Raw genomic sequence first — 23,053 nt, 5'->3', positions numbered from 1 at the left:
ACACTGAGCTACAACGGTCGGTCTGGACTAAGTGCTCCCTGAAATGCCCCACTCAGGCTAAATTCAGTGGAGCACCTGTCATCTTGTTCTGAAGTTATTTTGTTGTTGTTTCTCCTCTCCCAAAGATATTTTTTTCATTGATTTTTAGAGAGAGTGGTAGGGAGAAGGAGAGACACAGAGAAACATCGATGTGACAGAGACATATCGATTGGTTGCCCCCCACACGTACCCCAACTGGGCTAGGAATGGAACTTACAACCCAGGTACATACCCTTGACTGGGAATCGAACCTGCGACCCTTCGGTCCACGGGCCAACACTCTAACCACTGAGCAAAACTGGCTAGGGCTATACTTAAGGGATTGACTCTACTTTATCTTAAGCCATTTTGTGCCGAAGGTCTAAGAAAGAGGAAGGTCAGTCATAACTTAAAGTGGATTTGGTCCTTTAAAATAAACAACACATAAGATTTCTCAAATATCCAACTGTATTTTATTGTGGCTGCATTGTTAACACAGTCTGCAGTTAGGGTCAGAATTCCCAGGCCAATAGATTTTTTTTAAAACCGTACCACAGGAGTAAACCTTCGAAAGAGTGACATCTAAGACTATATAGATCTCCATTTCTAAATACAGTATATTACAGAAGGTTAAATATACCACCTCTGCTTACTTACAACTATAAAAAGATACATTAACTATATCAATTATAAATAATGTCCCATTTCATATTAAAGGCATTATTATTGTACAATGACAGAATAAGAACCCTCTAATGTCTTCCTATCAAGGTTAGTGTCTATAATTACTTAAGATAAAAATCCTGAAAATTCAGTGTACGCGATAAGTCCTGACTTCACAAGTTACTGACAGTGTAAGTGGTAAGATCTAACTGGTGCTGAGGCGACAGTGAATGGTGGATTGCGTATTTCTGGAAAAAAATGATAACCCTGGCCCAGCCGGCGTGGCTCAGTGGTTGAGTGCTGACCTAGGAACCAGGAGGTCACGGTTCTATTCCCCGTCAGGGCACAGGCCCGGGTTCACCCTCCATCCCCAATAGGGGGCGCGCAGGAGGCAGCCGGTCCATGATTCTCTCTCATCATTCATGTCTCTCTTTCTCTCTCTCTCTCCCTTCCTCTCTGAGATTAAAAAAAAAAAAAAAAAAAAAGGACTCTATAGGACTCTACAAAACCAGGGCTGTGTTGAACAGCAGCCTGTGGAGTGGTGTATATTTTGCACATCTAAACTGGGGAAAAGGAACATTGGCTCAACCACTAATTCAAGTGACGGAAACGCATCCTTTGTCAAAGCAAGTTATGGCCCTGCTTGGGGACATGCGGGACTTACTGACCCTCGCATTTGCTCCGCTGTCGTAAGCGTCAGGACATTGGATAGGTCACAGGGTTGGTTTGAAGCTGAGTCCCAAGGTCAAGGTCAAAATGTAGTCCCGGAAGACTTATGCCCCTTCACACCCAAGGCCTTCAGTAACCTTCTAGGGGACCTGCTTCCCAATAGCGCCCCCTAGTGGATCCTTGCAATTCTGTTTGGGTGGGGTTTTTTTTGTTTTGTTTTTTAACTTAGTGCTATTCCTTTCCATATAAAAGGTAGGAGGGGCTTGTGAATGGGAGGAACAGGTACATGGGAGGGACCCCCAGGCACAGGGCCAGGTTTCTAGAACCTTCAGGGACGTTTCTCCCAAATTCTTCCTGGAGTACAGTCAGCAAAGCATTTTGAAGCGACTGCCGGAGACGTCACACACCACTTCCTGTTGGCACGCCCTGAGCCTCCTCACCATCCCAGGGGACCCGGTTGAAAAGGGAAGCAGGTGCCCAAGCCGGTGTGGCTCAGTGGGTAGAGCGCCGGCCTGGGGACCCAAGGGTCCCGCGTTCGATTCCCGTCAAGGGCACGTATCTCGGTGGCAGGCTCCTCCCCAGCCCGGGCACATGCAGGAGGCAACCCATCGATGTGTTTCTTGTGCAGCGATGTTTATCTCTGTCTTTCCCTGCTCTCTCCCACTCTCCCTAAAAATCAATGGAAAAATAGCCTCGGGTGACGATTAAAAAAAAAAAAAGAAAGAAAGAAAGAAAGAAAAGCTCCACAGCGCCACCTCCAGGCAGAACTGCAATTTTACCCCCCAACATCCTGGTCAATGCAACAGGAATGAGGAGGAAATGAGAACCTCTCCCATCCATCCAGTGGACGTAAGGTCTCCAGGAGAGAGAGGGCCAGGGAGTGAGCGAGGTCGCTCTCTCTCCGGCAGGTTGGATGGATGGGCCACATTCAGACGTCGGAGGACAGAGCCCGCCTTCCCCTCAGGGGTCCTTGTCATCCAGTTTGATGGTGACTGTTTTCACTTCGGTGTATTCCGACAGCGCGTACTCGCCTCTGTGGGAGGGAGGGAGAGAGAGAGAGAGAGAGAGAGAGAGAGAGAAGCGTGTGAGATGCGTGTGACCCTCAGCCCACCCATGGCAACTGTGTTCTATCTATTTTAAATATATTTTTATTGATTTCAGAGAGGAAGGGAGAGGGAGACAGAGAGAGAAACATCCATGATGAGAGAGGATCATGGATCGGCCGCCTCCTGCACGCCTCCTCCTGGGGATCGAGCCGGAAACCCGGCCATGTACCCAGACCGGGAATCGGCCCTTTGGGGTTAACTCGGCGTTTTTGAGGCTATGCTCAGTGGTTAAAGCGTCGGCTCCCAGACCGAAGTGTCCCGGGTTCGAGTCCTAGTCAAGGACACTTACCTGGGTTGCAGGCTCGATCCCTGGCCCTGGTTGGGGCACATGCAGGAGGCAACCGATCGATGTGTCTCTCTCTGTCTCTCCCCTTCCCTTCCACTCTCTCTTAAAAAAAAAAATCCAGCCCAAACCGGTTTGGCTCAATGGATAGAGCGTCGGCCTGCGGACTGAAGGGTCCCGGGTTCGATTCCGGTCAAGGGCATGTACCTGGGTTGCGGGCACATCCCCAGTTGGGGGTGTGCAGGAGGCAGCTGATCGATGTTTCTCTCTCATCGATGTTTCTAACTCTCTATCCCTCGCCCTTCCTCTCTGCAAAAAATCAATAAAATATATTTTTAAAAAATCCATGGGGGCGGGGGGAGAAATCAATGGAAAAAAATATCCTTGGGTGAGGATTAACAACAACAAAATAAAAAATAAATTTAAAAAGCACCTTGAAGAAAGAGAAATTACAGGCTTCTTCTTAAGACCAGCAGAGGCACAGGCCCCGGAGGGCCCGTGGGTGGGCGGCAAATTGTCAGCCCAGCCCGGGCGACGGGGCCGGGGAAAACCATGGAATTCACCGAGCCGGGTGCCAGCGGGAAAAGGGGAACTTCTTGCAACATGAAGACATTCACTGGAGACAGCGGAACACGGAAATCGGTTTCCAAGGCTGTGTCCAGGCTCCTTGGGAATTATGGCTGAGGACTTTATCAAAAGCCTTGGGAAATATGTGCCAAGGGTCAAAAACACAGACATGTGGCCCGGCCGGTGTGGCTCAGCGGTTGAGCGTCGACCTATGAGCCAGGAGGTCACGGTTCGATTCCCGGTCAGGGCACTTGCCTGGGTTGTACCCTCGATCCCCAGTAGGGGGCGTGCAGGAGGCAGCCGATCCATGATTCTCATCATTAATGTTTCTCTCTCCCTCTCCCTACCTCTCTGCAATCAATTAAAACATATATTTTTAGAAATAATAAGTGACAGACATGACCCACCGGACAGGTAGAAACAGGCGTGGAGGGACAGGGGCACTTACAATTCTCTGCCGTTTCCCGACATTTTAAAGCCACCGAACGGAGCCTGCGCGTAGATGGCGTTGTAGCAGTTGATCCTGGAGAGAGAAGGAGACGATGCCCGCGGTTACCCGGAGGGGACCCGCCTGGATTTTGCACGTCCCGGCTCTGAGTTTTAATCACAGAGACGGTGTGCTTTCAACGTCCGCCTTCTATGCTTCCCAGCAGAAACTGAGATTTGAATATTCCTGGCATAAAGCTTTTGGCTTATTTTTTTCCCCAAAAAATCAGGAAATGAATAAACATTTAAAAAATTTAAAAAAATGGATTTCAGAGAGAGCGCTGTGTGACCCTGGGCAGGTCACTGCACCTCTCTGAGCCTACATGCCCTCAGGTAGGAAATGGAGACGATAATGGTACCTATTTCACAGACGGCGGTCGTGAGGATCCAGCAAAGTAAAGACAGTGCTTGGCCCATAATATATGACTGTGATTTGATGAGTCATGAAGCCAGCCTGCCCCGAACCACCCCCCAAAACACCCCCCCGCCCCAACACTCACCAGACAGTGCCCGACTCCAAGGCGGAAGCCAGCTTCAGGGCTTTGTCCAAGTTCTTCGTGAATACGGCCGCCGTGAGCCCATATTCCAGGCTGTTGGCTCTTCTGATCACTTCTTCGAGCGTTTTGAACTTCAGGATCGGCTGCACCGGCCCAAAAATCTATAATCCATGGCAAGAACGGCGGTGAGCACCCGGCCGGCGTGGCCCAGCGGCTGAGCGCCCAACTATGAACCAGGAGGTCCCGGTTGGTTCGATTCCCGGTCAGGGCACATGCCCGTGTTGCACCCTCGACCCCCAGTAGGGGGCGTGCAGGAGGCAGCCGATCCGTGACTCCCTGTCATCATTGATGTTTCTCTCTCTTTCCACCCCTCCCTTTCTCTCTGAAATTAATAAAAAAATATATTTAAAAAAAAGAAAAGGCCCCCCTCACCAGATATCTGGGGTCACTGAGCCCCTGAGAAGACCCCCAGCAGTCCCTCCCCTCAGCTCAGCACCAGGCCCCTGGGCCATCGCTCTTCCTGCAGCCCCCAGTACCTCCTCCTTGGCGATCCGCATGGTGTCAGTGACCTCCGAGAAGACGGTGGGCTTGATGAAGAGCCCCCGGTCTTCCATGGCCGAGCCCCCACACTCCAGCTTGGCTCCCTCCTTCTTGCCGCTCTCGATGAGCGCGAGGATTTTGTCGAACTGGTTTTGGTCAATCTGCAAAGCACAACAGGAAGAAACACCAGCCTTTTTGGTTGTTGTTGTTTTTAAATATGTTTTTATTGATTTCAGAGAGGCAGGGAGAGGGAGAGAGAGAGAGAGAAACATCCATGATGAGAGGGGATCCTGGATTGGCTGCCTTCTGCACTCCCCCTACTGGGGATCCAGCCCACAACCCGGGCCTGTGCCCTGACCGGGAATCGAACCATGACCGCCTGGTTCATAGGTCGATGCTCAACCACTGAGCCACACCAGCTGGACAAAGCTTTTCACTTTATAGGAAAGGAATGACAAGGGGACAAGGAAGGAAAGGAGAATTATGGCATAGAGGAGTCAAAATCCAGAAACAAAACATAAAACACCAAATCCACACACAAAAAAACACCGATAAACTTGAGTATGTAAAAAAAAAAAAAAAAAAAAAAGGCAACACCATCCCAAGCAAAGTCAAAGGGCAAAATGAACTGGGAGAATTTGACAAGTCACATCACAGAAACAGAGCCGATCTTTCTAGTCCGCGAAGCGTTCTTAGAAGCAGGAAGGAACACGGTGAGGGACGCCACAGCGCATCACGCTTGCACAGCTGATGGAACAGGAAACGCAAACGGCTGCGAACACTTGATCAGACGTTCGGCCTCACTCATGATGAGAGATACGCGCACATTAAAGCCAGGCAGGTTGCCGAGCGAGATGCCACGCTTAACTATCAGATGGGCGAAGTGCCAAAGCCTGGTAATGAGGCTGCAGGTTGGTAGGAGCAGGGGGTTGATACATCCTCTCTGAAGGTGATTTGGCCAGGCTTGCAGAAATGATAAAGGCGGCCCGGCCAGTGAGCTCATCGATCGATCGATCGACCCATGAACCAGGAGGTCGCTGGTTTGATTCCGGGTCAGGGCACATGCCCGGGTTGCGGGCTCCATCCCCAGTAGGGGGCGTGCAGGAGGCAGCCGATCCATGATTCTCTCTCATCATGGATGTTTCTCTCTCTCTCTCTCTCCCTCTCTGAAATCAATAAAAAGTATATTTAAAAAAATAGCCGAAACCGGTTTGGCTCAGTGGATAGAGCGTCGGCCTGTGGACTGAAAGGTCCCAGGTTCGATTCCGGTCAAGGGCATGTACCTTGGTTGCGGGCACATCCCCAGTAGGAGATGTGCAGGAGGCAGCTGATCGGTGTTACTCTCTCATCGATGTTTCTAACTCTCTATCTCTCTCCCTTCCTCTCTGTAAAAAATCAATAAAATATATTTTAAAAAATGATATAAAAAATACTGGGGGGGGAAAGGGAGAGGGGGTAAGTTGGAGATATCTGTAATACTACCGACAATAAAAACTAAAAAACTAAAACTAAATAAAATAAAATATGCATAAAATAAAATTTAAAAAATTAAAAAAAAAAGCCCCTTAAAAAAACAAGCTTGGACGATCCCCAGTAGGGGGCGTGCAGGAGGCAGCCGATCCACGATTCTCTCTCATCATGGATGTTTCTCTCTCCATCTCTCCCCTCCTCTCTGAAATCAATAACAATATATTTTAAAAAATAAAATACTAACAACGTATTGGGGGCCTTGAAATTTTCCAAAGAGCCTTCGATGACTCCATTTTCCAGTTGAGGCAACTGAGGTTTGGAGGGAGCTTGCGACTTTCATAGTGTCCCGCATGGAGCCACACGCATGTCCCGGCCCCCAGCCTCCCGCGTACACACGGGCGCCCATGCGGTGGGCAGGCAGCGAGCGGGCGAGTCCTGCCACATGATTTGAAACCTCGCGGCTGGGCCACACTTTGGCTCCAGGCACAGCGGCTGCAGCCGAGGCCCGCTTCAATAATGCATGGCACGCCGGGCTGCCCCTGAAATATTGATCCACGGCCCGGCCTGGCCCGCGTCACCAGTGAGAAAGCGATACAGGATGTGCCCTTTAAAGAGGTTATAAAACCCTGTGCTTATGATCATTTTCATCCTGTCCTTGGCTGCCCCGACCAGGCCCCACCCCGGAGCTCTCCGCACTGGGGTTTCGTGGTTTCTTTTCAATTATTTACTTTAAATATATTTTGATTGATTTCCGAGAGCGAGAGAGAGAGAGAGAGAGAGAGAGGGAAACATCCATGAGGAGAGACAATCATGGACCGGCTGCCTCCTGCACGCCCCCTACTGGGGATGAAGCCTGCAACCCGGGCCTGTGCCCTGACCGGGAATCGAACCCTGACCTCCTGGTTCCTAGGTCGATGCTCAACCACGGAGCCACACCAGCCGGGCTGGAATACTCTCAACGATAAAGATTTAATTAAAAAAAACATTCAGTGGCTACCTGGGGCCCGTGTTCCGTTCTGGCGTCGAAGGGGTCCCCGACGGGCCGCTTCCTGGCGCACTCCACGCTCCTCCTGACGAACTCGGGGTACACTTGCTCTTCCACGAACACCCTGGAGGCGGCCGTGCAGCACTGGCCTTGGTTGAAGAATATTCCCTGGTGGGCGCACTCCACGGCCAAGTCCACTGGAGGGCGAGGCGGCACGGGCAGAGGAAGCAATCAAGTGGTCAGGGCAGGACTGGCCACAGCGGCAGCTCTGCCCACACAGGAGCACAGGCTCCCGGACAAACTTCAGAAATTAATTTCGTTCCCAGCATTTCCTCAAACGCACGGAGGAGGGGACACATTTTGGGGTCGGCTGAGTTTGGAGTTGAAGAGTTCCCCCCCTGCAGGACTTGTCAGTGCGTTTACTACTCGGATCAGCGCAGAGAATGGTCCCAGGCCCTGTTTCATTTGCTCAGGGGCTCCCCTTTTTTAAAAAAAGATATCTTTATTGATTTCAGAGAGGAAGGGAGAGGGAGACAGAGAGAGAAACATCCATGATGAGAGAGAATCATGGATCGGCTGTCTCCTGCACGCCCCCTACTGGGAATCGAGCCCTCAACCCGGGCATGTGCCCTGACCGGGAATCCAACTGTGACCTCCTGGTTCCTGGGTTGACGCTCAATCACTGAGCCACACTGGCCGGGCATCCAATGGAACTTGGGTTTCATCTCCATCTATTTAGGCGAGCAGGGCCCAAGGTGGAAACACCTCCCCCACTGTGTGTGCCTCTGTGTGTGTGTGTGTGTGTGTGTATGTGTTCCCCTTGGTTCTGAGTTCGGTCCAGGAAGCCTGGAGACACCCCCGAACCCCCTAAAGTGCAGGGAGAGACTCACAGTCGGCGTCGGCACACACGATACAGGGGTTCTTCCCCCCGAGTTCCAGCGTCACCCTCTTCAGGTTGCTGCGAGACGCGGCCTCTTTAACCAGCTTGCCAACCTTCCGGATGAAAAGAACATACAAACAAAAAAAAACAAACCCAGACCGGATGGAACCTTGGACATGGCCAGATGTGGCCCAAGTACATGTGCGTCACCCTCCCTCCCTCGGCCTCCCCCAGCACCCTGAGATGGTGGCCTGGCCCGAACCCCTGGCCCAGCTGCTCCACTTACAGAGCAGAGTTGGAGCCTGGAGGCCCAGCGATCCGCTCCCCGCCCCCCCCAACCCCCGCCCCCGTCCCCTCCAGTCACACAGCCAGACAGGGGGGAGCCGGCCACCCCTCTGAGAAAGGGCTCCCAGGGCATGGGGGCAGTTGTTCTACCCCTCGCTAGTGAGGGAGACCCTTCTATTGGACTCTTCGGTAGAAGCTGAGGGAGCCCCTGAGATTTAGGGAATTTGGGGGGGCTGCTCTTCAGGATGAGGGTCCGTTCTATGGATGCGGAATCTCAGAGGGAAGGCAGGGAGGGTGGGTGGGAGGTGATCAACCAAAGACCTTGTGTGTAGCCCGGCTGGCGTGGCTCAGTGATTGAGCGTCGACCTATGAACCAGGAGGTCCGGGTTCGATTCCCATCAAGGGCACGGACCTCGGTTGCAGGCTCAATCCCCAGGCCCAGTCAGGGCCTGGGAGGGAGGCAACCAATTGACGTATCTCTCTCACATCGATGTTCCTCTCTCTCTCTCTCTCTCTCTCTCTCTCTCTCTCTCTCTCCCCCTCCCTGCCACTCTCTCTGGAAATCGATGGGGAAATTTCCTCGGGTGAGGATTCACAACAACAAAAAACCTGGGGGACCCGGGCCCACCTGCTACCCTGCTCCATGGCGGGCACTTGCTTTGGGGCTTAACTGGTAACATAGGAGTTTGCAATGATCGGGCTGAGGCTGCACCCCGAAACGAGGTGTGGGTGCATTTTATTTTATTTTAATTAAACAATTTTTTTATTGCTGAGAGAGAATCATTGATCGAATGCCTACTGGGGATCGAGCCGGAAACCCGGGCATGTGCCCTGACTGGGAATCGAACCGGTGACTTCTTGGCTCACGGGTCGACGCTCAGCCACCGAGCCACACCGGCCGGGCTGTTATCTACCTTTTAACCTTAACTACGACTCTGTTTGTCCTACGATGTTTCACATTTTTATTTTATCTTATCTGGCCATCCTTCCTGCCAGGGCTCCTGGGTTCCATTCAGGATGTATTTCGCTTGGAAACTGGCCCAGTGACCTTGGAAGACTGACCGTCCGCGTACTGAAACGCGGTCCGGTCCAGAAGGAACACAAGTCACAGGCTGGCCCCTCCCAGGAAGAGGGCACAGGTCCCCAGCCCCCCTCCCCCCCCCCCCCGCCCCCCGGCCCACGGCCGGCGAGGGAGCTACCTCTATGGAGCCGGTGAACGCGATCTTGCTGATCCGAGGGTGGGACGACATGGCGGCTCCCACGGTGGGTCCGAATCCGGGCACGATGTTCACCACGCCCGGAGGGAAGCCGACCTGGGAGGAGACGGAGAAGGTACTGAACGAAGGCCAGGGACCGGCGTCCACCATGGAGCCACGAGTGGGCCCAGAGGGTCATGGCTGAGTGATGTCCCCAAGCAGAGTGGCATCCCCATTGCACGGTCTGGGCCTGGGTCACCCACCCACCCCAGGACCCAAACCCGGTCGGCCAGGGGGCCAGGGTGAGGTGCACACGCCTCCTTCCGAGCAGCATTTTTCACCCTAAAAAGGCCTCTGAGCATAAAGAGTGGTGGCCTGCTCGGGCAGCGTGGCTCAGTGGTGAGCATCGACCTATGAACCAGGAGGTCACGGTTTGATTCCCGGTCAGGGCCCATGCCCGGGTTGCGGGCTCCATCCCCACTAGGGGGTGTGCAGGAGGCAGCCGATCCATGATTCTCTCTCATCATGGATGTTTCTCTCTCTCTCTCTCTCTCTCTCTCTCTCTCTCTCTCCCTTCTTCTCTGAGATCAATAAAAAAATATATATATTTTTTAAAAGTCGTGCATCTGACCCTATTAGCTTGGCGGAAGTGACATGAGGGGACCTTCTCTCCCTTTGCAACATAGACACTGGGGACAGCGTGACGGAGCCATGCTGCCTGGTGTGACAGGAGGGAGGTGTCCCTTGGGCTGCTTGTTTCCCTGAATGGTGGTTGCCTGGGGAGCGAATGGTGGTTGCGCGGGTGAGCCTGGCTGGGTGACAGCTACTTAGGGGAGCTGCCCAGATGACCCCCCAAATGCCAGGCCCAAACCTCTGACTATTCAGTTCCCTCCCAGGTGACTCTCCTGCAAATTCTTTAGAGAAAACACTTGCTCCTAAAGTAGGCTTGAGCCCATCCTGCCAGCTACATCTTCTCATGGGGGTCAGTGGGAGGAGCGGAATTGCTTCTAGCAGCTCAGTGGGAGGAGCGGAATTGCTTCTCACGGGTCAGTGACCACTGGCAGGAGAGAGAACCAACGGGCTCTTGCCAAGTGAAACAGGCGTCACCCCCTTCCCACTCGTGGTTGAGCCGGCTCTGCTGTCACGCACGGCCCAGCTCGGCTGGGCAGCTTTATCTCGCGCCGGCGGCCTGCTCCCTGGGAGTGGGCATGTGACCGAGAACACATCATATTTTCCTTTCGGACGGCTCACCTCTTTGATCAGAGAGCCGAGGTAGAGTGCGGTGAGGGGCGTCTGTTCGGCCGGCTTCACGACGATGGTGTTGCCGCAGCACAGAGCCGGCGCCAACTTCCACACCAGCATCAGCAGAGGGAAGTTCCACTGCAACAGGGCACAGGGGAACGTGGGGGACCCGGGCCCACCCGCTACCCTGCTTTGGGGCTTAACGGGTAACATAGGAGTTTGCAATGATCAGAATTGCATTCCAGCCTGGTGCTTCCTACGTGCATTCTCGGGGAGGCTAACAGTTACTCTTTGGTAGAAGGGATTCCACGGTGGGTGCACTGCCTCCTCCCCTCGGAGGTTTACGTACAATGACATCAGCACCTTAAAGGCTCTGAGAAGGTCTGCAGGAGTTGTGGGCTCGATCCCCAGTGTGGGGCGTGCAGGAGGCAGCCAGTCAGTGATTCTCTCTCATCATTGATGTTTCTATCATCTCTCCCTCTCCCTTCCTCTCTGAAATCAATAAAAATATATTTAAAAAAACACACCCCAAAACCCAAAACCTTGGTTCTAACGGGCCCATGGGAGCAGCAGGGGGAAACCCTGTACTTACAGGAGTGATGGCCCCACACACACCTATGGGCTCATGCCGGGTGAAACACACAACATTGTCATCTGCGAGAGAGGTGACATGGGGGAGAGGACGACACGTGAATCTAGACCAGTGGTTCTCAACCTTCCTCACGCCGCGACCCTTTAATACGGCTCCTCATGTCGTGGGGACCCCCAATTTCATTGTTACAAATGGAACATAATGAAAGCATCGTGATCCATCACAAAAACAATATGTAATTATATATGTGTTTTCCGATGGTCTTAGGCGACCCCTGTGAAAGGGTCGTTCGACCCCCAAAGGGGTCGCGACCCACAGGTGGAGAACCGCTGACCTAGATGGAGAATTTCAAGGGGGAACAAGACAGGACAGTAACCCAGAAGCCCACGAAGGCGTCAGCTCTGAGTCTGGCCTAGGACACAAAGAGGCGGTGTTCAACTCAATTCCAAAAGCAAAAATTCCTGCCTGACCGGTGTGGCTCAGTGGTTAAGCGCCGACCTACGAACCAGGAGGTCAGGGTTCGATTCCCGGTCAGGGGCACATGCCCGGGTTGCAGCTCGATCCCCAGTAAAGGGCGTGCAGGAGGCAGCCGATCCAGGATTCTCTCTCATCATGGATGTTTCTCTCTCTCCCTCTCCCTTCCTCCCTGAAAGCAATAAAAAATATTATTTTTTAAAAAAGCAAAATTCCTTAGTGGCAGGATGGGGGGACAGGGGAAATGGCCAGAGGCCCGCAGAGGAAGGGAAAGACAGGGCCCCCCGCCAAAGACTCCATTGGAGGCCCAGCAGCCCGCGTCGGCTCACCTGTGGGGATGGTCCGGCCCTGGATCTTGTCTGCCCACCCCGCAAAGTAGCGGAGAGTTTTGATGCAGCCCTCCAGGTCGATGAAAAAGGCGTGAAGGAACGGCTTGCCCGTGTCCATGGTCTCCAGGGTCTGCAAGGACCAGACATGAGCCTCAGACATCCTCCGTCTTACGTGCCAGCCGTGGGGGGGGGGGGGGGGGGGGTGAGGTGGGGGGCAGGGAGTTAGGGTCCCAGATCACTGATCCCCACACCTCCCAGTCCTCTGTGTCCCTTAGAGGGCAAGACACCGCATTTATTTTATTTATTTATTTTTTAAATATATTTTATTAATTTTTTACAGAGAGGAAGGGAGAGAGATAGAGAGTCAGAAATATCGGTGAGAGAGAAACATCGATCAGCTGCCTCCTGCACACCTCCCACTGGGGATGTGCCAGCAACCCAGGTACATGCCCTTGACCGGAATCGAACCTGGGACCCTTCAGTCCTCAGGCCGATGCTCTATCCACTGAGTCAAACCGGTTTCGGCAACACCGCATTTACAATAAGACCCGTTCCGACGGTTAGGATGCTTTTTCCTGTTTTTCTTTTATTATTTTTAAAATATTTTTAATGATACTATTTTTTTCCTTTTTTTTTTTTATCCTCACCAAAGGATATTTTTTCCGTTGATTTTTAGAGAGAGTGGAAGGGAGAGGGAGAGAGAGAGAAACACTGATGTGAGAGAGACACATCGCTCGGATGCCTCTCGCGTGCCCCCGGCCAGCGCCAGGAGCCTGCAACCGAGGTACGTGCCTTTGACCGGAATCGAACCCAGGACCCTTCAGTCTGTAGGCCGACGCTCTATCCGATGAGCCAAACTGGCTAGGGCTCCTTTTCTTCTTTCTTCTTTTTAAAAATAAATATGTTTTTATTGCCTGGCCAGCAAGGCTTGGCGGTTGAGCGTCAACCTAGGAACCAGGAGGTCGCGGTTTGATTCCCAATCAGGGCACATGCCTGGGTTGCGGGCTCGATCCCCAGTAGGAGGCGTGCAGGAGGCAGCCGATCCACGATTCTCTCTCATCATGGATGTTTCTCTCTCTCTCTCCCTTCCTCTCTTAAAAATATATTTTAAAAAATGTTTTTATTTATTTTAGAGGGGCACGTGCAGGAGGCAACCAATCAGTGTGTCTCTCACTTATTGATGCTTCTCTCTGTCTTTCCCTCTCTCTAAAAATCAATGGGAAAATATTAAAAAGAGAGAGAGAGAGAGAGAGAGAGAGGGAGGACACAGTTTCCTCCTTCGTGGCCCAGCTGACCGACCAGCGTGCAGTGGAAAGAGCGAGGGACGGAGCCCAGCAGGGCCGGGCCACCAGCACAAAGACACACGGCCCCTCCCTGGGCGGCAAGGCCGGATGCTCCGTGGAAGGGAGCGGACTCGCCCTGGCCCTCGGTGCTGAGGGAGGCCTTTGGGGGGGGGCGGGGGGAGGTGGCGGCTCCTCAATGGCGGGGATTCTGTTCTATTTCCAGCCGGGGTCTCAGAGGCGCCCTTTGTCCCTCAGACAAGCAGCCCCAGTTGAGCCCAGGGCTGCAACTGGCCGCCATCCGACTCCGCAGGAAGTGGCCGCCCCGACCCATAGCCCAGGGCTGCATCCTCCTTTTAGAGTCGCTGAGCGAGAGGATGATGATTTATAAAGGGAGAGAGGCCGGCGAGGCCCAGTGGTTGAGCGTCGACCTAGGAACCTGGAGGTCACGGTTCCATTCCCGGTCAGGGGCACACGCCCGGGTTGTGGGCTCCATCCCCAGTGTGGGCCGTGTGCAGGAGGCAGCCCATCCATGACTCTCTCTCATCATGGATGCTTCTCTCTCTCTCCCTCTCCCTTCCTCTCTGAAATCAATAAAAATATATTTAAAACGCACACACACACACACACACCTGAATGTGCACCCTGGCCAGTTACCTCAGTGGTTAGAGCGTCGGCCCACAGACGGAAGGGTCTCGGGTTCGATTCCCGGTCAAGGGCACGTACCGGGGTTGTGAGTTCGTGCCCCGTCCCCCTGTCGGGGCGCATGCGGGAGGCAACCAGTCCACGTGCCTCTCTCACATCAATGTTTCCCTCTCTCGGTCTCTCCCCCGCCCTCCCTGCCACTCTCTCTAAAGATCCATGGAAAAAAGAAATAGCCTCGGGGGGAAGGATTAACAACAACAGCAACAACAAAGACATAAAAACCCCATGTGCCAATCGCGGTCGTGTCTTGTCGCTTTCATGATGTGGCCAAGCGTGGCTCTTACTATCCCGTGGGCACCGCGGTCCCGACGGCAGCGGTGACTGGCAGACAATAGGGGGAGGGGAGAGGCCTCGGGGGGCGGGGGGACGTGGCCCTGCGGTCCCCGCTCCCCACGATGACACTGACACTGAGGACAGGACGGGGAGGGGTGCCCGGGACCCCGAGTCCACACACGCATTGCAGACGGGTGAGCTCAGCGCCCGCCACGGGGGAAACAGAACTGTGCTTGAAAAAGCCAGTTTGGCAGCTGAGCCCGGAGACCGGCTGTCTTTGCAGGAAGAGCCACGCTGACCCGGGAGGGAGCTGCCCTCGCTCGGATTCGGAGCAAGCACGAGGGCCAGGGAGGGAGGGAGGAGAGCTCAGGTCCCCGGGCGATGCATCCCAGGGTTCCTCCGCCCAGGAGAAATTGCAGCGTCCTGGCTGCGTGTGGGATGGACTGCTCGTTCCTCCACCAGATCAGGAAAGGAAAGAACCGCCTGGCCGGTGTGGCTCAGTGGTTGAGTGTCGACCTGTGAACCAGGAGGTCATGGTTCGATTCCCGGTCAGGGCATGTGCCCGGGTTGTACCCTCGATCCCCAGTAGGGGGCGTGCAGGAGGCAGCTGAGCCATGATTCTCTCTCATCATGGATGTTTCTCTCCCTCTCCCTTCCTCTCTGAAATCAATAAAAATAAATAAAAAATAAAAGAGCTGAGCTGCCCCTCACGGGCGTGTACTCACGGCCAGGACCGCGCGGTCCCTCTCCACCAGGTCGGCCAGCTGGTGTAGCAGGCGGCCTCGGTTCAGGGCGTCCAGCCTGCGCCACGGGGAGCCCCTCTGGAAGGCGGCGTGTGCGGCCTCCACGGCCTTGTCCACGTCGGGCTGAGCGGCCAAAACAAGAGAGAGCATGTCAGCTCTCGATGACACTGCAGTTTGGGACGGAAAGCAGCAGAGACCTGCTTCCCGCATGTGGCAGACGAGGGAGGGGGTGGCTGGGGGCTTTCAAGGGACAATTTTCTTTTTTACATCTTCAGTCTTTCTCTTTCCTTTTTTTTTTTTTTTTAAACAATAACCTTTAAAAAAACTATATATATAAAAAGCTAAATGTCGGTCCAACTGGTAGCTATGACGCGCACTGACCACCAGGGGGCAGATGCTCATCGCAGGAGCTGCCGAGCAGCAGTGACTGGGCAGTGGCGGTTCTCGGGTGATGCACCCCGGAACCAGGGAAGAGGGAGCCCGATTCCTCGCGGGGCTGCGCGATTCCACCTTCGGCCGTGGGTTCTGTTGTTGCTGGGGCTCTGTCGGCCCCGAATCTGGTTCATTGCACACGTGTGTTTGCGTTCCACACCCTGTACAATAGCAACTTTGCAGAGTGGCCTCTCGCAATCCGGGACCCCTTGGGGGATGTCGGAGAGCTGGTTTCAGCCTGATCCCTGCAGGCCACCTGCCAGAGGAACCCTGCTCACTCCACAGACGCCCATCTAGCCATGGCGACGCCCCAGGTGCGGCTGGCAGGGGAGGGACCATGGGAGGTTGGCTCCAGGGCGTGTCTGGCCCTTCTCTCTCGCCCAGTCCTGCCCCGCTGGCCACCTTCTAATAAATTTCCTTTCGATGTGCACGAATCCGTGCACCAGGTCACTAGTATTATCATAATGAGCTAATTATAATATGTTACATGATCACATGAGTTCCTCGTAGAAAAGAAATCTGGCAATTATGTGACATTATTACTGCTGAGCGACTTGGTTAGCAAGTCTTTTTCCTTCAAATTTTTTTTTTTTTTTTTTTTTTAGTGTCTCTCGTCAGAATGCTGCCTTTGGTGAAACACACGAGCCGGCAATGCTATCAGGAAAGATCCCTTAATGCCTGCAGGTTGGAATCATGGATAAAAACCTTCCCTCTCGCCATGTGAGGAGGACACAGTCATCTTCCCAGATGGGGAAACGTCCATCTGCAGCCCCCGGTCCCTAACTGACCCCATTCTGGGCCCTGCGTCCGAGAAGCAGCGAACCCAGGTCCTACCCGAGAGGGGACCAGTCCCATCTCACACCTGAGCCGACCCCCCTCCTCATCCTTCCGCCTCCAGAACTGAGCTACCTGGGGTTGCGTGGGGCACACCCACCTTATCTCCTTCCTCCACCTCGCAGATTTGTTCCAGCGTTGAAGGGTTGTAGGTGGCGAACCTTTTCCCGCTTGTGGACTCGTGCCATTCGTTGTTGATGAACATCTACCCAAGAAAGGAAGTGGTAACTTTTTAGGCTTACGTCAATCATCTAAGGACAAGGCAACCATTTTTTCTCTTTTTTTCTAAAGAACTGTTTACCCACCTTCAGAGAGAGAGGCAGGGAGAGAAACACTGGTGTGAGCGAAACATCGATGTGAGAGGGCAACATGGATTGGCTGCCTCCTGCACGCCCCGTTCTGGGGATCGAGCCCACAACCCAGGCATCTGCCCTGACTGGGAATCAAACCGGTGACCCCCTGGTGCACAGAACAATGCCCAACCAACCGAGCCACACTGGCCAGAACCAAGTCTCATGTTCAGAGAATTACTTTTGTCATAAGAAAGCAAAAAATATTCAAAAAATTTTCTGAAATCTTCTCTCTTTTTTTAAAGCAATAGCATGGATCACAGAGGAATAGCTGAGTTATATCTATATATATAAAAGCCTAAGCAACCATCTGACCATTCAACCAGTAGCTATGATGTGCACTGACCAGGAGGGGGCAGACGCTCAACATACAGGCATGGAAAGATGGAACAGACTGATGAATCTCAGAGGGAAGCGGGGAGGGAGGAGGGCAAGAAGAGATTAACCAAAGACCTTATATGCATACTAGAGGCCCGGTGCACGGATTTGTGCACCGGTGGGGTCCCTTGGTCTGGCCTGCAGGGATCGGGCCAAAACCAGCAGTCCGACATCCCCCGGGGGGTCCCGGATTACGAGAGGGGTCCCGGATTGCCAGTTTGACTCAGTGGAGAGAGCATCGGCCTGTGGAGCAAAGGGTCCCAGGTTCGATTCTGATCAAGGGCACGTACCTCAGTTGCAGGCTCCTCCCCGGCAACCCATCGATGTGTTTCTCTCAAGGTCTCTCTCTATCTTTTCCTCTCTCTCCCACTCTCTCTAAAAGATCAATGGAAAAATATCCTTGAGGGAAGATTTAAAAATAAAAAGACAGAGGCCAGCTCTGGCTGGGCAGGTGGGCAGAGCCCCCACCGCCCCCCATGCACCCACGCGGTGTGGAATCCGGAGCTGCCAGCGCCCCTCGCCCACCTGCGATGTGCCTGCCCTTCTGACTTTTGGGAGCTCAGCGCCAGGCCCCCAGGGAAACCCGCCCTCGGACGGATGGGGGGGGGCGGGGGGGGCAGCTTCAATTACAGGGTTATTCTTCCAGCGGAAACCGAATCCCCGAGTTGACTTTCGCCATCCAGCCGGCCCTCGCTGGGGAGCAGCGAGACATTAATAAGCCGGGGAGGGAGAAGCTGGCCCGGGAGGGGCGTGCGGCCAGCGGCGGGAGAGGCCCATTTGTCGGAGGATGGAATTTCGTGGCTGAGATAATAGAGACTGTCAGCGAAAACTGCTGAATCCGGAGCTTCCCGGTATCAGTTCCAAGGGGGAGGGCGGAAAGTGAGAAGGTGGCAGTAGAGAATATACATAAAGGCGAGGGAGCGATCGGGTGTCTGTGAGACTTCACCTCCACGCATGTTCCTAGCCCCCAAAAATTACCTGGTCGGTCGTGACATTGACCTGTAAGTCCTCTCTAAACAGCAACTTACTGTTTTTTAAAATATATTCTTTATTGATCTCAGAGAGGAAGGGAGAGGGAGAGAGAGAGAGAGAAACATCAATGATGAGAGAGCATCACCGATCAGCTGCCTCCTGCACGCCCCACACTGGGGATGGAGCCCGCAACCCGGGCGTGTGCCCTGGCCGGGAATCGAACTGTGACCTCCTGGTTCATAGGCCGTTGCTCAATCGCTGGGCCACGCCGGCCGGGCTCTAACCAGCAACTTAAAAAAAAAAAAAAAAAAAAATGCAGACTGCTCAACTCCAGCCGTATTTTTCCCATGGTGATGTTTCTAATTTAGCAGCGTTTTTCTCTTTAGACTACACTCGTAAGGGATCTCGTAAGCGGTTTCCACTGTGGATTCCAGGAGAAAACAAACACACAAATGAAGGAGGAGGCGGGCAGCATGGCCGGCCGGCCGGCCTGCCAGTCTGCGCGCTGCTTTTCTTTTTATTTTTTATTGGTGGCTCATCCTCACCTGAGGGTATTTTTTTTCTCCATTGAATTTTAGAGAGAGTGGAAGGGAGGGGGAGAGATGCACAGAGAGAAACAGCGAAGGGAGAGAGACACACCGATTGGTTGCCTCCTGCACGCACCCCACCTGGGGCCGGATCCAGCCTGAATTCCGTCTGCAGCTCAGTATAAGCCCCGTTTATACCTCCGTAAGATTTGTCTCATACCCACGCACAAGCCCAGGGGAGTGACTCTGTCCCCGGCCCATTATTCTGATTTGGGGCTCAAAACAATACAGCCGGCGCCCTGACCGGGGTTGCTCAGTGGTTAGAACGCCAGCCCGCAGACTGAAGGGTCCCAGGTTCGATTCCTGGTCAAGGGCACGTGCCTGGGTTGCAGTTGTCCCCGATCCTGGTATTGCGTGTGGGGGGGAGAGGGGGCAGCCAATGGATGTGTCTCTCCCACATCGATGTTTCTCTCTCTCTGCCTCTCCCCCCTCCCTCCTTCCTTCCCTCCCCTCTACTCTCTTAAAAAAAAATCAATGGGAAAAATATCCTCTGCGAGGATTCAAAAACCAAAAAAAAAGTGAGAAGCAATGAAGGTGGTGGGTTGGACAAGGTCCTCCTTTTGCAAATTGGACTTCACCCTGGGAAATACCTCCCTCAAGGCCCGGGCTCAGGCCCACCACCTCTGGCGCACCCTCCCCGAGCGAGAAGTGCCAAGAACCCGATCTGAAAAGTAACAGAAAAGTAACAGACCGTCGCCGGTTCACACGCTCCCCCCCCTCCCCACGGCCGCCTTGGGCCTCGAGGGTCTCTCTCTTGGGCTCTGCTGGCTGCCTCTCCGGCCAGAGGTTCCCCAGGCCTGGCTCCGCTGGCCGCCCACCCTCCGCCACACCGCACAGGCTGCGGGCCCCACAGATGCTGGGGGGGAGGGCTTGGCAGTGGTGGGACCTTGCAGAGGCCTCGCCCGCCCCACGGAAGGTGGGTACTGTGGCCTGGGAACCCCTAAGGCCTGGGAACCCTGAACTAGCCCGCCTCTCCGTTCCTCTCCATCTCTCTCTCTCTTTTTAAATATTTTTTATTGAAGGAAGAGGAAGAGAGAGATAGAAACATCCATGATGAGAGAGAATCATGGATCGGCTGCCTCCTGCACGTCCCCCACTGGGGATGGAGCCAGCAACCTGGGCATGTGCCCTGACCGGGAATCGAACCGTGACCTCCTGGTTCCTAGGTCGATGCTCAACCACCGAGCCACGCCGGCCGGGCTAAGACGCTGCTTTCTATACGCTGGATAGACTTGCAGAGAAAGACATAACCCTTCCATATGCAGTTGCATCCCTGATAGGACCCCCACTCGTCTATGTAATTTCTGTCCTCTTTATTGTTTTTATAAAAACCCTATAAAACAAAAAATAAGATAAAACAACATCACTACTACCGAGAGGTGAGCGCCGACAAAATCCGTGCTGGGATTTTTACCCTGAAGCTGATACCGAGAAGGAAACGACATTAAAAATGATCCCCACGCCCTGACCGGTTTGGCTCAGTGGATGGAGCGTCGGCCTACGGACTCAGGGGTCCCAGGTTTGATTCCGGTCAAGGGCATGTACCTTGGTTGCGGGCACATCCCCAGTGGGGGGAGTGCAGGAGGCAGCTGATCGATGTTTCTCTCTCATCGATGTTTCTAGCTTTCTATCCCTTTCCCTTCCTCTCCGTAAAAAAATCAATAAAATATATATTTTCTAAAAAATGATCCCCAGCCCGGCCCATGTGGCTCAGTGGTTGAGGGTGGACCCATGAACCAGTCCGATTCCCGGTCAGGGCACATGCCCAGGCTGCGGGCTCCATCCCCCGTGTGGGGCGTGCAGGAGGCAGCCATCAATGATTCTCTCTCATCATGGCTGTTTCTCTCTCTCTCTCCCTCTCCCTTCCTCTCAGAAATCAATAAACATGTATTTAAAACAGCCACAACAGAACAAACCCCGGCATTGATGGTGAGGGGCCTCTGTGCATGAGAGAGGCCCCTGGAACACGGTTAATGTCAAAGTCATGGGCGCGGAGGCCCAGCCGACAGGAAGTGCCCAGAGACCCTGCTCCGAAGGCCCCGCTCCGAAGGCCCCGCTGGTGGCCCCCACCGTTCCCCGCCCGATTCAAACGGGCTGAGAGGCGTTATCGCTACTTTGGAAAGTGAGGTGGATGGGGGAGATTTTGTCAGTGCTGCATCCGCTGGGGGCTACGGCTACGAGGGAATGATAAAGGGAGACCTAGAGGATGCCCAAATAAAGCCACTGCGCTCGGGGTCTGAGCCCCTTCAAGGGCCCCCCCGGCCCCCCGCCCAGGCCTCCAACCAGCCTCACAGCCTCTGGGGACGCGCTCCATCCAGGCCCCCGGGCTCCTGGCCTCCCCTTCTCCCTGGCTGCCTGGGGCAGGTCATCTCACTGCTTAGCCGACACCCCAGCCTCCCCATGGGCTGCCTCCCCAAGAGGCAGAGAGCGCCTCGGGACTGCGGGACGATGGGGCCCTGGCGCCCGCGACTCCCCAGGCCCAGATGTGAGCGCATCTGCCAACGCCAGGCCCTCTGGGCTCCTGAGCCATTTCTCCCATGAGCCTCTTCCCACTTCCCCTCGCTCCACCCGCCAGCCAGGTGCAAGCGAAGCACGGAGCTGCCTGATGTTTCTCCTTTGCTCCCGATGGCAGGTTTCCAGAGGAGCCCGAGGCCTCTCTCTCTCTCTCTCTCTCTCTCTCTCTCTCTCTCTCGTAAAAAATTAATCCTCCCCCGAGGATATTTTTCCATTGATTTTTTTTCAGAGAGTGGAAGAGAGAGGCAGAGACAGAGAAACATCGGTGCGAGACAAACACATTGATGGGTTGCCTCCTGCACGCACCCCGACCAAGGCCGGGGCCCAGGAGGAGCCTGCAACCGAGGTACCTGGCCTTGACCGGAATCCAACTGGGACCCTTGCGTCTGCAGGCGGACGCGCTACCCACTGAGCAACACTGCCAGGGCTCAGACCTTCTCTCTTGGCGTTCCCACCCACTGCCCCTCCCGAAGGCCCACCGGTTCAGGCTGCAAAGCCCGCAGCAGAGTCTGCTGGGGGCACGGGGAGGTGGGGTAGGCATCGCTCCCAAGGTCTGCACGGTTTTGAGGTTGAAAGTTTGGGAGCCCCGAGCTGGCCGGTGTGGCTCAGAGGCTAGAGTGTCCGCCTGTGGATGGATAGGTCCCAGCTTCGATTCCCGGTTCAGGGCATGTAGCCGGTCGCAGGTCCCATCCCCAGTGCGGGGCGTACAGGAGGCAGCCCATCAATGATTCCCTCCCCCCACCGATGTTTCTACCTCTCTCCCTCTCCCCAATCAATAAGAACATATTTTTTTTTTTTTAAAAAAAGTTTGAAAGCGCTGAGCGTTGCCGCCCAAGAGCCAAGCCCATCGTGGGTGGGAACCGCGGGGTGCCCCTCGGGGTGCGCGGTGGACGCGCGCGCGGGACCCAGACTCCCGCCTCGGAAGCCCTGCGCCCGCAGCGGCGTCAGAAGGGCCCGGCCCGGCCCGGCCCAGGCGGGGAGGCTTCGGTCCCGAGCGCCGGGCAAATTCCGCAGAGAGCGGCTGCCCGCACGCAGCGCCCGACACCCTCGGAGCGGACGGAGCAGCGCGGGGCTCCCGGCCCGCGCTCCTCCCCGGCCGGGTGTCCCAGCGCGCGCAGCCAGGCTGCCGTCGGACGGGCTGGGCGCCCCTCACCTTGGTGAACTTGACCTCCAGGTTGCGGATGGGGCGCGGCAGGGCCGGCGGCTTCTTGTCGGGCGGCCCGTTCTCCACGGCCCCGTTGGTGGTGGCCATGGCTCCTCCGCGCGCTCCTCCGGCCCCCGGCGCCCGCCCGCCCGAGTCCGCACCAAGGGCTCCGTCCAGGTCCCGGGCGCTGCGCGGTCTGCTCCAGGGGTGACAGCTCCGCGCGGCTTTATGGAGAGCCCCACGCCTCCCACCCGAGGGGGCCGTCTAATTGGCTGCAGGACGGGAAGGAGGGAGGGCCTGCGGGAGGGGAGGGGGCTGGCCGCCTCACCCCACCCCGCCCGCCGCCGCTGCGGGAGCCGGGCCACACCGCCGCGCGCTCCACCGCCCAGGCGGCTGCGCCGGAGGGAGCTCCCCGAAGCGCCACCGGATCCCGAAAGTCCCAGGGCGCGGGCAGCGGGCCAGGGCCGACCGCAGCGCCCGGCTGGCTCCCCGGAGTCGGGCGGATGCGCCCGCGGCACCTGCGCCCCCTGCCCGCCGCCGCTCTGCGCGCTCGGCCAAC

General features: G+C 55.1%; 1 protein-coding gene across 1 annotated transcript; it reads right to left on the bottom strand.

Moving 5' to 3' along the window:
- Positions 1-347: 347 nt before the first annotated feature.
- On the bottom strand, positions 348-22,665 carry ALDH1A3 (aldehyde dehydrogenase 1 family member A3). The gene is made up of 13 exons (XM_070400475.1): positions 22,504-22,665; positions 16,650-16,754; positions 15,266-15,406; positions 12,283-12,412; positions 11,480-11,541; positions 10,897-11,025; positions 9,649-9,762; positions 8,175-8,277; positions 7,297-7,481; positions 4,826-4,990; positions 4,293-4,450; positions 3,755-3,829; positions 348-2,383 (listed from the first exon to the last, which is right to left on the bottom strand). The coding sequence occupies exons 1-13, from the start codon at positions 22,600-22,602 to the stop codon at positions 2,311-2,313; spliced, it is 1,539 nt and encodes a 512-aa protein (XP_070256576.1). The 5' UTR covers positions 22,603-22,665; the 3' UTR covers positions 348-2,310.
- Positions 22,666-23,053: the final 388 nt, after the last annotated feature.

This window comes from Myotis yumanensis, unplaced genomic scaffold, assembly GCF_028538775.1.
Source record: "Myotis yumanensis isolate MYYU_CA2020_CCGP unplaced genomic scaffold, mMyoYum1.0.hap1 SCAF_20, whole genome shotgun sequence".
In the NCBI taxonomy this organism is placed as follows: Eukaryota; Metazoa; Chordata; class Mammalia; order Chiroptera; family Vespertilionidae; genus Myotis; species Myotis yumanensis.
The sequence above is the reverse complement of the archived record's forward strand: the minus strand, read 5'-3'. Positions and strand labels throughout refer to the sequence as shown.